The 16,505-nt window shown below is 37.8% G+C and overlaps 1 protein-coding gene across 2 annotated transcripts in view; it reads left to right on the forward strand.

The window, feature by feature from the left end:
- The window catches only part of LVRN (laeverin), a 73,587-nt gene that overhangs the window by 46,951 nt on the left and 10,131 nt on the right, over window positions 1-16,505 (forward strand). For both annotated transcript variants that reach the window (XM_055436342.2, XM_055436343.2), the window contains 8 exons: window positions 253-329; window positions 687-826; window positions 3,065-3,120; window positions 6,434-6,587; window positions 8,666-8,760; window positions 10,680-10,787; window positions 11,998-12,165; window positions 12,388-12,525. In XM_055436342.2, coding sequence (XP_055292317.2) covers window positions 253-329; window positions 687-826; window positions 3,065-3,120; window positions 6,434-6,587; window positions 8,666-8,760; window positions 10,680-10,787; window positions 11,998-12,165; window positions 12,388-12,525 — 936 coding nt within the window. The remainder of the gene's footprint in view (window positions 1-252; window positions 330-686; window positions 827-3,064; window positions 3,121-6,433; window positions 6,588-8,665; window positions 8,761-10,679; window positions 10,788-11,997; window positions 12,166-12,387; window positions 12,526-16,505) is intronic.

The raw sequence follows: 16,505 nt of genomic DNA on the forward strand, positions 1-16,505 counted from the left end.
AATTTCAGATACAGTAGAGCCTTAGAAGCTACCCTGAGTTGCAAGAAGAAGCAAATCTGTGATGCACAATAAATAGCCAAAGCTGGCTTGTGAAACAACAGTGAATAATTCTAGGAGCAAAGTCCTGTATATCTACAAGGAATGACTGAAGAATTTGAGTTCTTTTATTTTATCATCTTATTTAATATTGGCTCAAAGCTTTTATTCTTATGTGTGAACAATAACTGAAGTTTTCATTTTTTTTCCAAAAAGTGACACATGGATTATACCTATTCTTTGGATAAAAAATGGAACTACACAGTCTTTAGTCTGGCTAGATAAAAGCAGCAGTAAGTAACAAATTTTTAAAAATACCTTCTCATATATATGCAAATATATGTATATATATGCACACACATATGTGAAAGCAGAGAATAAAATATTAAAATGTCTAGCTTTTGAATAGCTTATTTAAAACTAAAATATTACATCATTCTTGTTGAACACAGAGCTTTAAAGAAACATTTCTAATCAAAAGTCGTATGTGAAAAAAATAAAGTTATATGGTAAGATCAATACATATTTTAGAATATCTTTACTTTTTGTTTTACTGGATTTGTTGTTTAGAATTAAGAAGGCATAGTAAAACATGTAGTAAATTATTTTTAAAATGTACCAGTTCAAACTGTTCACATATTTCTTTGTAGAAGTATTTCCTGAAATGCAGATTTCAGATTCTGATCATGACTGGGTGATATTAAATTTGAATATGACTGGATACTATAGAGTTAACTATGATAAATTAGGTTGGAAGAAATTAAATCAACAGCTTGAAAAAGATCCTAAGGTAAGTTTTATTTTTATACCTTTTATTGAATATCATTAATACTGTACTCTCTAGACTTTATAGGCTGAGCTTTTATTAACCTGATTGGTGGGAACCTGACCCTTTTGCCACCCCTCATACCAAGGCGTGCTGGATTTTTTTTTCTTAGAAAAGAGAGGTTTTGGTTGAATGTATTGTGTTTTTGAACATTTCTCTCACTTTTCCACAATAATTTTGCCTTTCTAAATGAAAATCAAAATAATTTCCAATTAACTGTTAATTTTGTGATCTTAGGCAAGTTACTTAAATGTTCTGCTTCAATTTCTTCACTTTAAAATGGGAATAATATCATATCTTTCTTATTCCTTATGAGAATTAGAGATAATATAAGTAAACAAATACTTAAAATGTCTAGGGACTTCCCTAGTAGTCCAGTGGTTGAGACACTCTACTCCCGATGCAGGGGACACAGGTTCAATCCCTGGTCAGGGACTAAGATTCCCCCATGCCACCTGGTGTGGCCAAAACAAAAAAACAAAACAAAAAATTTTCTAAGCCCATAATAGGTGCCAGTACATAAATGCTAGAAAATGTTAATTTTCTAAAAATTGTATTTTCATCATCCGGCCAAGGAGATAATTTAATTCACAAGATATCAATAATAATCCAATATCACTTAAGTTATCAAATAACTGTAAATTATTATACAATATATAAAAATTAAAATATTGGCTAGCTCTTATCAGTCAGACTTTACTTTGTTGAATTAAACCAAACCTCCATTAGTGGAGATGGATGCTGGCTTAGAAGTCTGTAGAGATGGCTCTGCTGTGCAGCCTGGGGCAGTTCATTTAGATTCCATTTGTAAAACTAGTGTGTTGAACTAAAGGATATCTTAGGTGTCTCTGTCGTCAGAGTCTCTGTGAGTCACCCAGTGAGTCTCTGGCTAAAGAGGCAGAGCACAGAGCTGGAGAGCTGGGGTTCTGGGTCAGATCAACTTGTGTTCATATTTTTGATCATCGTTTGCCAGACGTGTGACCTTGGGTCTCTTTTTTAGCCAGTTATGCCTTGGATTCCTTGTCTGTATAATAATGGGTATAATGGACCAGTGTTAAAAGCTTGTTGTGAAGATTAAATAAGATGATGTATGTATGATGTTTAACAGAAACCTAACCCAATTCAGGCATTCAGAACATGATCAGTATTTTTAAAAGATTTATCATTGGGCTTTTGAATAAAGGTAAAAAACCAACTGTAATAATAATTTATTTAAAAATCTTTTTCTGAGTAGCTAAATTTTTTTTTTAATTTCTAAGGGCAGTCTTAGCTGTGGAAACACTAGGTCATGCCATTATAGCAATGATTTCTTGAAGCCCTTGTAGATTTTACTTATTGAAAAACTGAAGTCAGTTATTCCTACAACATAATTGCTGAGCAAACAAAACATTTCTACTATTAATATTAATCTAGAAAATGTAAGTATTATTATTACTGCCAGAAAAGATATGTGACTACTGCCAAGGAGAGAATTAAGCTTGGCTTGTTCAGATGCTCAAAGGGATGTTGTGAAGATAAATCTTCTGGGACCACATATATGAATATGCGTGGCGGGGCTGGGGGGTGGGGTGTTGCTGTTGAAGGAATGCTGCAGGAAACTTTGGGACCCTTGGGACACAAGCTGAGACAGTCCTGTGGCCTGGCAGTGCTGGGGAGCTCAAACAGAAGCCTGAGAAGTTAGGTTGGCAGTTGACTCCTTTGATTCAAAGGGCTCTGTCAGTGGCACTGTATCGAATTACTAAACTCTTGAGAAGAGAGACACTGCTGAGAAGAGTACCTCAACATTGCCAAATAGAGCTAAGTAATATTTATTTAAGGCTTTCTGTGCCAAAAAGTCCCCTGACAACAGTTTGGACGTCGTGATACAATTAATGTATACTTTTTGTTTTGGAGAGGCCCTTTAAACTTGGCTTCCTGTTTTATTTTTTAACGTGCTGTTTTTCACAGAGTATTTTGGCAGAACTCTCAGCCATATTTAAGCCATATGATTGATGTCCAAAGGGATCGCTTATCAAAAACAGATGCATAATAAATAAATTATGGAAATTATCCCTAGAAATGATCATTTCTCTGTACATGAGATAATGCACATGAAAGTGCTTTGTAAGCAGCAGTGATCTTGAAATGTTATTGTTTTGAAAGTTATTTTTCTACTAAGAATGTTCTCATGTTTTCCTGAGCATCTTTGGATCTCATCTGCAGGCTATTCCTGTTATTCATAGACTTCAGCTGGTTGATGATGCCTTTTCCTTGTCTAAGTGAGTATATTTTCTTCTCTCATCATTTAACAGTGTAGCTTGAGAAATTTACAAAAATAATAACCTCATCCCTATGAAACTGGCTCTTTAGTTTATACAAGCCCTAACTTAATAAGATTAGGGTCAGATTCTGCGGTTATTGTGAAATTTTATGATATAAAAGTTGCTGGACAACATGAATGGACCTAGAGAGTGTAATATTGAGTGAAGTAAGTCAGACTGATAAGAAATATCATATTACACCCCTTCAATGTGGAATCTAAAAAGAAATGATACAAATGAACTTACTTACAAAACAGAAAGACACTCACCGACCTAGAGAAAGAACTTAACGGGTGCCAAGGGGAAGGATGAGGGGAAGAGATATGGCTTTTGGGACGAACACGTACACATTGCTATATTTAAAATATAGCAAGGTCCTACTGCGTAGCACATGGAACTCTGATCAATGTTATGTGGCAGCCTGGATGGGATGGAGTTTGGAGGACAATGGATATATGTATATGTTAGGCTGAGTCCCTTTGCTGTTCACAACATTGTTAACTGGCTATACCTCAATACAAAATAAAAGGTTTAAATATTTTTTAAAAAGTTGCTGGAATATGCAACAACATGGATGAACCTTGAGGACATTATGTTATGTGAAATACACCAGTCACAGAAAGACAGACACTATGTTTCCATTTACATGAGCTACTCAGAGTAGTGAGACTCACAGAGACAGAAAGACTGGTGATCGCCACGGACTGGGTGGGAGGGGGGGAGCATGGGGAGATACTGTTTACTGCGCGCAGAGTTTCAGTTTCACAGATGAGGGGAGTTCTCTAGATGGCTAGTGACGATAGTTGTACATTATCAATGTACTTTTAAAAAAATTTTATTGGAGAACAGTTGATTTACAGTGTTAGTTTCCGCTGTGCAGCAAAGTAAATCAGTTATACATATGAATGTATTTAATCCCAGGGAACTGTACACTTCAAAATGGTTAGGAAGGCAAACTTTATGTTATGTGTATTTTGCAACAATAAAAAATTAGAAAAAAAGACAATTCAAAAAAGGTCATCAGCAGGAAAGAGCAATAGCATCTACTGCTAATAAAAATGAAAGCCACAGGAAACGATGTTTTTATAACAATTTGATAAAAAAGAATATATGTTCTTTGTCAAGTCAAAATTTGGTGGTTAGTTATATGAAAGTCCCATCTATTTTCGAGTAAATTAACTTTGGTATAATAAGATTTAAACTGACCATGGAGAAATTTTGAAAGGCTCTTAAAGGAGCAGCAAAGAAAATTTAATGCTTCAAAGGGAAGTCCTGAGGGGAAGCAGGGGATAGACTAGAGTTTGAGATCGACATGTACACACTACTATATTTAAATAAAATAAAATGCCTTTCCATGATAAAAAAAAAAAGGGGGAAGCCCTTAAAGGAAAACCTTTAGAAGGATGTAGTAGAGATGATGTAAATAGGAAAAAGTAATAGTGTTTAAATATTTATAGGATTATTACAAAATGTATAAGAATCATTATTTTAAAATCTAGATCAAGAGTGAAAACTTGATGACATACACGGAGTTCAGACTTGCGTTTATAAAGACTGTTAATGTTCAAATGGATAAATTTGGGAAGATTATGGAAGATATTTTCATATCATTGTAAGATATTAGAAGTTAAGGAAATAAAGTAACTGGTATATCAAAAATAAAGAGTTTCTGGAAATAAATCAACTATCAATTAAGACTTTGAAGTGATTTTTGTTACCCAGAGGTGATGGCTGTGTGTATAATTTTAATGAGCCTAAATTCTAATATATTACAGAATTACTGATTTCATTGATAGTGGATTTACTCTACTGCTAAGTTTCTAACCAGGGAAATGAATGCATGTTCAGAATTTAAATTTTTAGACCATAAAGTTAAGGAGTGCACATAATAAATTATCCATTGTGTTCTCTCTTTCCTTCACCTGTTGTATTTCTTGAATGAATGTCTGTGTATTTTATCCCTCTTTTTTTTTACTTTTCCCCTCTTGATGTAGAGCACATTTCCCCACCCACTGCGTCACTGCAACATTTCTCTGAGATTACCATGAGTTTAGTATTGTTAACCACATCCTCCTGCAAGCTGCTTTTTTGAGTTCCTGAGACTTCAGTGTGCAAACGTGTTTCTCCTCCAGTATCTGACTTCTTTTTCCAGCTGCCCTGAGCCTCTTTAAGATCAGTCTATCATAATCAGTCATGGTTATGTTATTTTCTTCTGTCTTTCCTCTGAGTCATTCTTGCCTTCTTATGGTTTCAGTGGTCACTTGATTGTGTGTATGGACAGTGCCCACCAGATATAAGGTATTCAGTAAATGTTTGTAAAGGATATGTTGATGACTTCTAAATCTATGTACCTATGTGTCTCCTCCTGTCTTCTGTTCATCCTGAGGTTGTTTAAATTCAGTACCAAAAGCACTGAACTTTATTTCTGTCTCTAAATTGCTCCTGCTGTCAATCTCTCTTTGTCAAAGGCACTGCTATCCTTCCCGTCTCCCCGACTTGAAACATTAGAGATATCCTTGACCCTCTTCCCTCTCTCCTTCTCTCATCAAGTCACTGTGTCTTCTCTATTCATTCTGGGGATCCGGGGAATGTCTTTTGGATTCTCACCTCACTTACCGCCTTCATTGCTTCTTTGCTAAGTCAAATTTGCATCACCCTTTGCCTGGCCTATCACATTAGCTTCTAGCTGTTAGTCCTTTAGAATTCCATTCTGTCTCCTGCAGCACAAATTGAAACAAAATTTTAAGGCATCAATTTCATGATGTTACCCTGATTGTTTAAATACCTTCCCACCAAATGTAAATTCTTCATCCTGATAGTCAAGCCTCTCCACACTTTTGATTACCTGTTAGCCCCATCTCTCAGTACACACAAAAGAAATCCCCTGCCTTGGCTAAGTGGGTCTTCCATGAACCCCTCTGTCCCAAGTGCCTTCCTCTATCTTTCCACTTACTCCAGTCCTGCCCTTCCTTCATTCTTTTTTCCAGTTCCTCCTCCAGAAAGCCTTCCCTGTCCCTCCCATCACATACCTATATTTTTCTTCTTTGCTACTTTCTTGTATTCATTGACCTTGAACCTGTCAAACTGAAATGGAGAGCCTGTCCACATTGCTTGGGTTCCACCTTATCAACGAGATGGGCCCTTTGCCCTCTAGCTTCTTGATTTCATATACCTTCTTTAAATCAGGCACTCAATCATGTAACAAACATGGAAAGTGTACAGATAGGAAAGGCTTTTTTGAATCTTTGTTGTTTTTTTAAAAACCAAACAGAAACGATTATATCGAGATTGAAACAGCACTTGATTTAACCAAGTACCTTGCTGAAGAAGATGAAATCATAGTGTGGCATGCAGTTTTGATGAACCTAGTAACCAGGGATCTTGTTTCTGATGGGAACAACCATGATATATATCCATTGTTAAAGGTAAATTCATTCTTCGTTAGATGGTTTTTAAAAATAATTATTTTGTTTCATCTTTCTTCCATATTTTAGATAGCATCTAAAACTAGTCTTTCCCAAAATAAGAGCCTGCTAGTTCTGTATATATTCATTTTCTTAGGAACAGTTGCTTATTCTTAGAAGAAAATACCTTGGTCATAGATCTGCCCTACTGCTGCTGCTGCTAAGTCGCTTCAGTCGTGTCCGACTCTGCAACCCCATCGACAGCAGCCCACCAGGCTCCCCCGTCCCTGGGATTCTCCAGGCAAGAACACTTTAGTGGGTTGCCATTTCCTTCTCCAATGCATGAAAGTGAAAAATGAAAGTAAAGTCGCTCAGTCGTGTCCTCCTCTTCGCGACCCCATGGACTGCAGCCCACCAGGCTCCTCTGTCCATGGGATTTTCCAGGCAAGAGTACTGGAGTGGGGTGCTGTTGCCTTCTCCCATAGATCTGCCCTAGGAGATGTATATGAGAGAAGGTACTTAATTCTTGCTGAGGTGTCGGTGTGTCTTAAGAAACCAGAAGTGGATGGAAATGGTATACTTTTTTTTTTTTTTATAAAGAAAGGATAGTGTCTATTAACAACTGTTTTCCTAAAAGATTGTTGGTAAACAGAATGACTTTTCGTGGTTCTATATCCATAATTTATATACTCTGATTTATAGGGCCAGCACTTAAAACCAGAGAGCAATATTCTAGAAAAGTAAATATTTTGAAGCTGCTTTTGATATTGGGAAGAGAGATGCGGAAATTAGAGTTAATGAATGAAGAAATGACTGTCCCATCTTGTCCTTATAAAAGGGGAAAATAGTATCAATAAAAGGGGAAATTTCCATTATTAAGTCTTTAACAGTGATCCAGTGATCATAAGATAGATGGCATAGGAAAAGCCTCAGTTTGGGTGCAGCCCCTTGGAGATTTGGGGACCACAAACAAAACAGCAGATGTATTAGATGATGATTTCAAGTGAGTTTCTAGGGCCATCTGAGAGCAAAATCACAAGCACCTTGGCATTCCAGACTTCCTTTTGTATAAAATGCTGATGTGAACATACTTGAATGTGGGCATAGAGACCAATAGAAGGCGCTTGGGTGTCTGTGGGGTTGAGGTGGCTCATTGATGACATCTGATCCTTGGCCGGTGAGTAAAGAAGTAAAAGCTCACATTTGTTTTTTAAAGAATTTCAATGAATAATACTATTCTGAGGGATGTATTTGTAAATATATGACTGTTAAAATGCTGTTATTTACCAGCCAATAGCTCAGTTGAAGAAATCTTATTTTGGATCCAGGGTTTACATTTGTCCAGTGTTCCTTGTTTTCATATATATATATATATATATATATATGAGTGTATGTGTATATATGTGTGTGTGTATATATATATATATATATATATACACACTAAGTATGAAAGTTTGAAAGTTTCAAGGTAGAAAGTTTGTCTTATATTTGTCCCTTCTTTTCCCTCTATTTTAAAGACAACTAGCAATTTTGGGGTGATAGTAAGCGATAAGAGTGGCTAATACTGATTAAGCTCCTACTATGTGCCAGGCAACAGAGAAGGCAATGGCAAGCCACTCCAGTACTCTTGCCTAGAAAATCCCATGGACGGGGGAGCCCGGTGGCTTGCAGTCCATGGGGTCGCTACGAGTCTGATGTGGCTGAGCGACTTCACTTTCACTTTTCACTTTCACACATTGGAGAAGGAAATGGCAACCCACTCCAGTGTTCTTGCCTGGAGAATCCCAGGGACGGGGGAGCCTGGTGGGCTTCCATCTATGGGGTCACGCAGAGTTGGACACGACTGAAGTGACTTAACAGCAGCAACAGCATGTGCCAGGCAATGTGCTTACACACATCATATTGTCTACATATCGCTTTCATATGAAGAAAGTGAACCTAAAATGTTAAAGAATCAATTAGACATTTAGTAACAAATGAAGTTTATTTCTGAAGAAATATCTGTCACCTCTCTGTTAATGTCTTTTCAGATGAGGGAAAAACAGTGCAAATTGAGCGTTGTGAGCAGAACTAACTAATATTCTCTTTATTGTTTATAGAAGTATCTATTGAAGAGACTTATGTCAATATGGAATACTTACTCAACTATAATTCGTGAAAATGTGGCAGCCTTGCAGGAGGACTATTTAGCTCTGTAAGTACTTTCTGAACAGTGACAATTGAATTAAATGATTCATATTAATGGATAGGTTTCCAGATTCATAAAGTAAGATCCTAATAGTTAACGATTGACTGAGAGATTTGTGTGCAATTTGAGAATAGTAGCTTTGAGATTGGTGAGCTACATATATGGGAAATAGTAGTTAGGGGTCTTAGTTTACCTGCAAAGCACATACGTGTACACACAGGAGTTTATAGCTTTATATTCTCAACTTTTATGCTACTAGTTGAAATCTTAAGTAAGTTGTACTACTGGTGAAAAGTTGTGCTAAACAAAATCAGCTAATTCAAATGAAGGGTATCAGAAGGCCACAGTAGACAAAATTCCACTCTGTATTATTGATGAAAGAGGGAAAAGTTCCATTATGTATGTCAAACAGAAATTCTAACATTATGCAAATATGATGAGGGAGGTTGATGACTGATGATCAGATCATCAAATCTGATGACTGACAGTGACCTGTGTCAGTCATCGGTGTGTGAGCATGAGCAAGTATTGTGAATGACATTGGTTTGGTGGGGGAGTGAGCCATAATGCTAGTCTGGGAAGGGGGTGAAAGGCAAAACAGGGCCGCGGGACCCTGTGACAGAAGGTAGGCTGGGCTTCCAGACTGAGAGAGGGGGTCTGTGACCAACGGTGAATGGTGCAGGGATGCCATCTACAGCTCTAGTCAACACCAAGCTGGAGTCAGTTAGACCAAGCAAAAATACAAGCTATGCAAAAGGTGATTGTTCTCTCTTACGAGTTTCCTTCTAAAAGGGGAGAGATTTTAGCCTACAGAGTGTGACTAGAAGGACATGGCATTGGATTTACAGACGGATGGAAGACACAGGGAGGAGCTGGAATGGAGAGTGGATAGGCAAGCCGTCTGAATGAACAGAAAGGCCCAACCAGGCAGCCTCTTTGTTAACCAGCTGTGGCCTTGGCTCTCCCACACTGGCCTGAAGCGACCTGTTTTTTGTAGCATCCTGGGGCCAACCTCGGGAGTTAGATTGCGCTTCCAGAGAATTCCTTCTTGCTGCTGCCAGCTTGGGAAGGGTGGAGAGAGGAGTGAATGTGTAGTGAGTGGTCAGAGCTGTCTCTCAGAAGGCTTCCACCCCTGGTCTTACTACTTCTGCTTATCAGGTCAGGCCAGGCAGAGAGCAAACCAGAGGGATGGTGGGACAAAGGAGATTTGGCTCTTGTATTTTCTGGAAAACTTCTGACCCTCTGAATTCCTTTACCTCTGACTCTAAACTGCAGAGTGAGGAGTCACACGTCACACTTATCTGGATTTATCATTGTTCTCTCCATGTTCTTTTGAACCTACTTTCTTTGCAATCATAACACATACCTCAGCTCAACTATAAAAACAAAACAGAAACCTCCGTTCCTTTTCTGGGGATGACATTAATAGTCAGGAGGAGCAGAGGAAAAATGGAAGCTGAAGCGAGGGAAGGCATAGCGTCAGAGCAGAGAAATAAACCATTCCCTCTGTTTTCATGTGTAGAGAAAGAACTTTATTTTTAAGTGTATTATATCAGATACTCTAAAGTCATTTTGTAAAAATCTGTAAGCCAATTGTTGTATGAGAGAGAAAAAATAAATTGATAACAGATGTGGTGTGTGTGTACACTCGTGTGTGTTTGAGGGAGATGAAAGATGGCAGTAATTTATTTCTTACCTTCAAAAAAATACCAGTCTGAGTGCTTATTTGGTGCCTGAGAGCGTCTCAGCAAATATTTCCCTGAACCTTAAATATAGTTGCCATCCACAAAGGCTATTTTCTAACAAACCTGATATTATTGGAAGGATGTTTTTAAAATACCCATCTTTTTATGAAACACATATTCTTGGAAGCAGAAAAAAATAAATGTAATGAAAAATAAATGTTCTTTGACTTTTCTTTCAAGAATATCACTGGAAAAAGTTTTTGGAACTGCATGTTGGTTGGGTCTTGAGGACTGTCTTCAGCTGTCCAGAGAACTCTTCAGAAACTGGATGAACCATCCAGAGAATGAGTAAGAGTCATATTGTAATTGCCCTTCTTTTTGCCCTGTTTCAGCACCAACAATGTCTCTCAATGTTTCATGCTTTTACTCTGGGAAGGAACATTTTGTTTTTACTTACATAATCTCTTTCTCTTTTTATTTTTTTTTCAAATATCCTTTAAAAACAGATACACGCACACAGAGAATTGTCTCTTGTAGGTCTGTACATAACAATAAGTTCAGTCCAGTCGCTCAGTCGTGTCTGACTCTTTGTGACCCTGTGGACTGCAGCACGCCAGGCCTCCCTGCTCTTCACCAGCTCCTGGAGCTTGCTCAAACTCATGTCCATTGAGTCAGTGATGCCATCCAACCATCTCATCCTCTGTCGGCCTCTTCTCCTCCTGCCTTCAATCTTTCCTGGCATCAGGGTCTTTTCAAATGAGTCAGTTCTTTGCATCAGGTGGCCAAAGTATTGGAGTTTCAGCTTCACCACCAGTCTTTCCAATGAATATTCAGGACTGAATATTCCTTTAGGGTGGACTGGTTGGATCTCCTTGCAGTCCAAGGGACTCTCAAGAGTCTTCTCTAACATCACAGTTCACAATAGATCAGAATTTATACACTGAATTCTCACCCAGGACCTCTCATTACCAGTGCATTCCCTAATAAGCACCTGTGCTTATTTCGAGTCTTATTTAGGTTGTTCTTTATGGTTATTTATTCATACATATAAAAGTGCATCAGCACATCTCTAAGTTTTCAGCCTCATTGACCGCTGAGACCAATACTCTGTCATTTTGGTATTGTTATATTACTTTGAATATATGCCCTCAGATGGACTCTTAGAAAATGTGATAATAATATATGAAATCAAACAGAATTATCAACATACACTGTTTGTACTATTCTGTTTCTCCCTCACATCTCCTTAGTTTCTGAACTAATTTGATTACCTCAAGATATTAGTGTGAATGACAGTTTTCACAGTTGCTTTTCTAGATTCCAGCTTTTGATATTCATATCTGAGATCGAAAACATTTTTTCTAGATTTATACTTCAGTGTTCTTGCCTGGAGAATCCCGGGGACAGCGGAGCCTGGCAGGCTGCTGTCTACGGGGTCGCACAGAGTTGGACACAACTGAAGCGACTTAGCAGCATCATACTTCTAAATATGTGACAACCTAGATTAACATACAATTTAACTACTATGAAAAATATCATTCCATGTTGTATCTTACAGAATACCTAATCCAATTAAAAATGTTATTTTATGTTATGGCATTGCCTTGGGAAATGATAAAGAATGGGATTTTTTGTTAAAAATCTACAATAATAACACAAAGGAAGAAGAAAGGATTCAACTTGCTTATGCAATGAGCTGCAGTAAAGATCCATGGATACTTAACAGGTGATTATTGTAACTTAACGTGAAAAGGTTCTTGGTGGAGGAATGCAATTAATAAACTAAAGGGAGAAAAACAGACATGAGCTAATATAAGAATTAATATGAAACATATTTATGCACCGCTAACTTAGAACCATATGGGATTTTTAACTCCACTTATATAAATGTATTCTTTCTATTGAATAATTTTTGCATATTTATTTTCTGCCAAATGCACTTTTGCAGATATATGGATTATGCCATCACTGTGTCTCCTTTCACTTTTAATGAAACAAATGTCATTGAAGCTGTTGCAGCATCTGAAGTTGGCCGATATGTGGCAAAGGACTTTTTAATCAACAATTGGCAAGCTGTGAGCGAAAGGTGAGGAGGAAATGTGAAACCACCCTTTTCTTTAGGTCATCAGTCTGGTGCTAGTGGCTCAGCTTTAGTCTGGCTAGGTCCCTAAAGGCCTTCACCTTGCCTAGAAAAGTGGTTATTTTTCCTGCATTTAGTCTAACCACACAGCAGCTTCGTGGAAGATAAGGTCATTTATCCTTGGTTTTGGTGTTCTTTGTGAATGTAGTTTTGCATGAGAGACTTATCTATCTCAGTTTCCCCATTTTGCCCACTAAGAATCTTGTCTTCAGAGACTCAGATTAGGATAAGTCATGTTTTTCGGTATGAGTATACATTTTCCATTTTGTTTTGTGAAATACATCGCCGTATCTTTATGAAACAGTATATGCAACATATTACTACATATGCTTTGCTGCTGAGCTTGTGTCTTTTTCAGATTCCCTTTATATATTTGGGTTCCATATTATTGAACGTTTTATGTTTTTCACCTTTTAAGATTAAATATGCTTGTTTCTGGAGAAGGCAATGGCAAGCCACTCCAGTACTCTTGCCTAGAAAATCCCATGGATGGAGGAGCCTGGTAGGCTGCAGTCCATGGGGTCGCTAAGAGTCGGACATGACTGAGCGACTTCACTTTCACTTTTCACTCTCATGCATTGGAGAAGGAAATGGCAACCCACTCCAGTGTTCTTGCCTGGAGAATCCCAGGGATGGCGGAGCCTGGTGGGCTGCCGTCTATGGGATCGCACAGATTCGGACATGACTGAAGTGACTTAGCAGCAGCAGCAGCATGCTTGTTTCATAGCCTGTAAAATAGACATTGAAATGCACAAGTCAAATAGCTTACCTTTAATAATTGCTCTTTCTAGAACATGACTTAACCATACATTCTTTTTTTGGAGGGGGGTGGAAATCAAGCTATTTTACTGATGGTCTTCAGCAGAAGGTCAAAGGGCAGGAAGACAATGAGATTCAACATCCTATTCCTGGCTGGGATCTCCCCAGCTTCACAGTCACTGAAAGCCTTAATTAACCATGCCTTCTTAAAAGCCCAGAATTAAGACACAGCTTCACGTTATCTTCCAGGCTCAGTGCTTCCTAGTGCCTGGCACTTGTGTGTATTTGTAAGTGTTAAGGGTTTTTCATATTGTGTCTGAAGGTGACATGGTGCCTGTCAGTCCAGGGTCATATCCACACTCAGACAGGTGAGCGTAACCACAAACCTGACGCTTTCTAATATTGCATGCTTAGTCTTGTCTGACTCTTTGCAACCCCAGGGACTGTAGCCCACCAGGATCCTCTGTCCATGGAATTTTCCAGGCAAGAATACTAAAGTGGATTGCCATTTCCTCCTCCAGGGGATCTTCCCAACCCCGAGATCAAACTCAGGTCTCTTGTATCTCCTGCATTGGCAGGCAGATTCTTTACCATTGACCCCCCACTGGGAGGCAGAGCTTTGTAATTACCTAGAGTGGCTGATACATCTAAAGGCTTCAAAGCCCACCTACTCCTTAAAAATCAGAATCTGTCATTACCTTTTGATAGTCCCCTGAGTGACCCAGGTGTAGTTTAACAAGGAACCAATTGACACCAGATTAAAAAATTAACTAAGGCTGCATTGCTCGATACACTGGCTACTAGCTAACATATGGCTATTTAAATTTAAATTAACTGCAATTAAATAAATTTAAAATTCAGTTCCCCAGTTGTACTAGCCTTGTTTTAAGTGCTCAGTGTGGCCAGTAGCTACCATAGTAGACCAGAGAGCATTTCCATCCTGGAGAGAATTCAACTGCACAGCACTGCTCTGTGGGGTAAAACAGCCCCTCGATTAATTTTCCCTCTCTTTCTATACCATACAAAGCACGTCTAACTAGTGAAGCTCTTGCAAATGGCTTTGAGCAACCCATAGGAAAGATTGCTCTTAATTTAAATGTGTTTTAGTTTTTATCCCTCAGAAGAATTTTTTCTGCATTTGGAGAACAGAAGCATGTTTGCAATACTCTAAAAGTCCATTGTCTAGTAATTTATTTAAATGATCTAACTGTATTAAACACGAGTATAGAAGGACTTCCTTTTTTTCAAAAAGAACAACTCTAAATGGATACTTCATCATCCCTGAGAAGTTCTTAGAATTATAAATGCACTCATTTTTAACCATGGCTTAATTTTTTTAATCTTTTAACAAAATGCTCTGCTCATAAAATAGATGCTTTTCTTTTCTGTTTATGATAAATTAATGTCAGTTCATTCCTCTTGCCCATTCTGCTACAAAACGTCTTTGAGACTCAAGTAAATTTGCCTTCTACATCTAAAGGATTTATTTTTATTTTATTTATTTATTTATTTATTTATTTTTATTTCTAAAAAAGAATTTTATTAAAAAAGCACAAATGCAAAGAAATGAACAGAGGAAAATTTATGCGTCGAACCTGGACTGGTCACTAATGATAATATACATGCTACAATTCCATTCTCTCCAATCATTCCACCTTCACCCTCTCCCACAGAGTCCCAAAGACTGTTCTAAATGCCTATGTCTCTTTTGCACTCTCTTATACAGGGTTTAGGTTACCATTTTTCTAAATTCCATATATATGCGTTAATATACGGTATTGATGTTCTTCTTTCTGGCTTACTTCACTCTGTATAATTGGCTCCAATTTCATCCACCTCATTAAAACTGATTCAAATGCATTCTTTTTGATGGCTGAGAAATACTCCATTGTGTATATGTACCAAAGCTTTCTTATCCATTCATCTGCAGATGGACATCTAGGTTGCATCCAATGTTCATTGCAGCACTGTTTATAATAGCCAGGACATGGAAGCAACCTAAAGGATTTATTTTTAGAATTCAGTTTATAGTCACCAGTCTTGCTGAATTTTGAAAATGATTTTGAATAGTATAATGTATATGGATTATAAGAGGACATAAAAGTTCAAATTAATAATTAATGTTTTCTACATTAAAATGGTACCAGGATGCTTACCTTATTCTTTGTGTATCAGAATATTTACTTATCACTTATTAAAGTTATATTTGACACAAATAGTTGTATGTCACCAGTCTTCATAAAATGATATGAGACAAGTAAACAAATGCTATGACAAATTTAATATTTATCATATTTAAGTGAAAAGGATTTATTCTGAATTTGCTAAAATGTGACTGATCACTTGTGAGTTAGCTTTGAAACTCGTGTTTCTCCAGAGTATTTCACTGAGCATTATTCATGGAAGATACCGACAAGCCTTCTGTAAACAAGGGAGGCAATAGCCCAATCAGTTTGGAAACTATTTTAACTCCCTCAAATTCACAGTATCTGTTAGCATCATAAAGCTCCGAGAAGCCCATCAGAAGGAAATCTAGCATCTAGCCCAGTGTCTTGTCATTGTGATCGTGCTTTGTACTGTCTGTGCTAACATAAACTGTCATTCTGCCAGTAGATCAGTTGTTCCAAAACAAAGATGAGAAACTAAATTCTCTAACCCTCTTATCTGGAACTGAAACTAGACCAACATTTATTTACTGATGGCCCACTAGTTAAATTTTAGGCCTTGGTTAAAAGTTGTATAAAATGGAAGATGTTGTATGTGATCAACTGTAAGGTTCTTTCTGGTAATAAATGTTCTGGTTTTTCTATGCCAAGGCACAGTTAGTTCAAGCTGTTGTAGGGGTTGTAAAGTGATGAATACATGGTGTCTGATAAATGTTACGGAGGACAGATGGAAAGGGCTCTGGGGATTGAGAGAAGAAGGGGGCTTGAGTTGGAAGAAATCACCTTCAGTGTGGAGGGGAGGAAACCAGTAAATGCCAGGAGGGCAGGGCTGAGAGTCTGACTTGGGACGGGCCTTCATAACTGGCTGGAGCGTAAGGCCCTGGAAAGGAGGAGGTAGGGCTGGTCAATTGAAACAGTTTAGACACTGCCAGTAGCGGTCCAGGAACATCTGTTCTCAACTGAGCCCAAAATTCCTCCCAGGGAGCCTGATCTGAAAGTGTA

The sequence above is a fragment of the Moschus berezovskii genome, chromosome 9 (genome assembly GCF_049115385.1).
Source record: "Moschus berezovskii isolate FMDL1 chromosome 9, NW_MosBer_1.0, whole genome shotgun sequence".
Taxonomy (NCBI): domain Eukaryota; kingdom Metazoa; phylum Chordata; class Mammalia; order Artiodactyla; family Moschidae; genus Moschus; species Moschus berezovskii.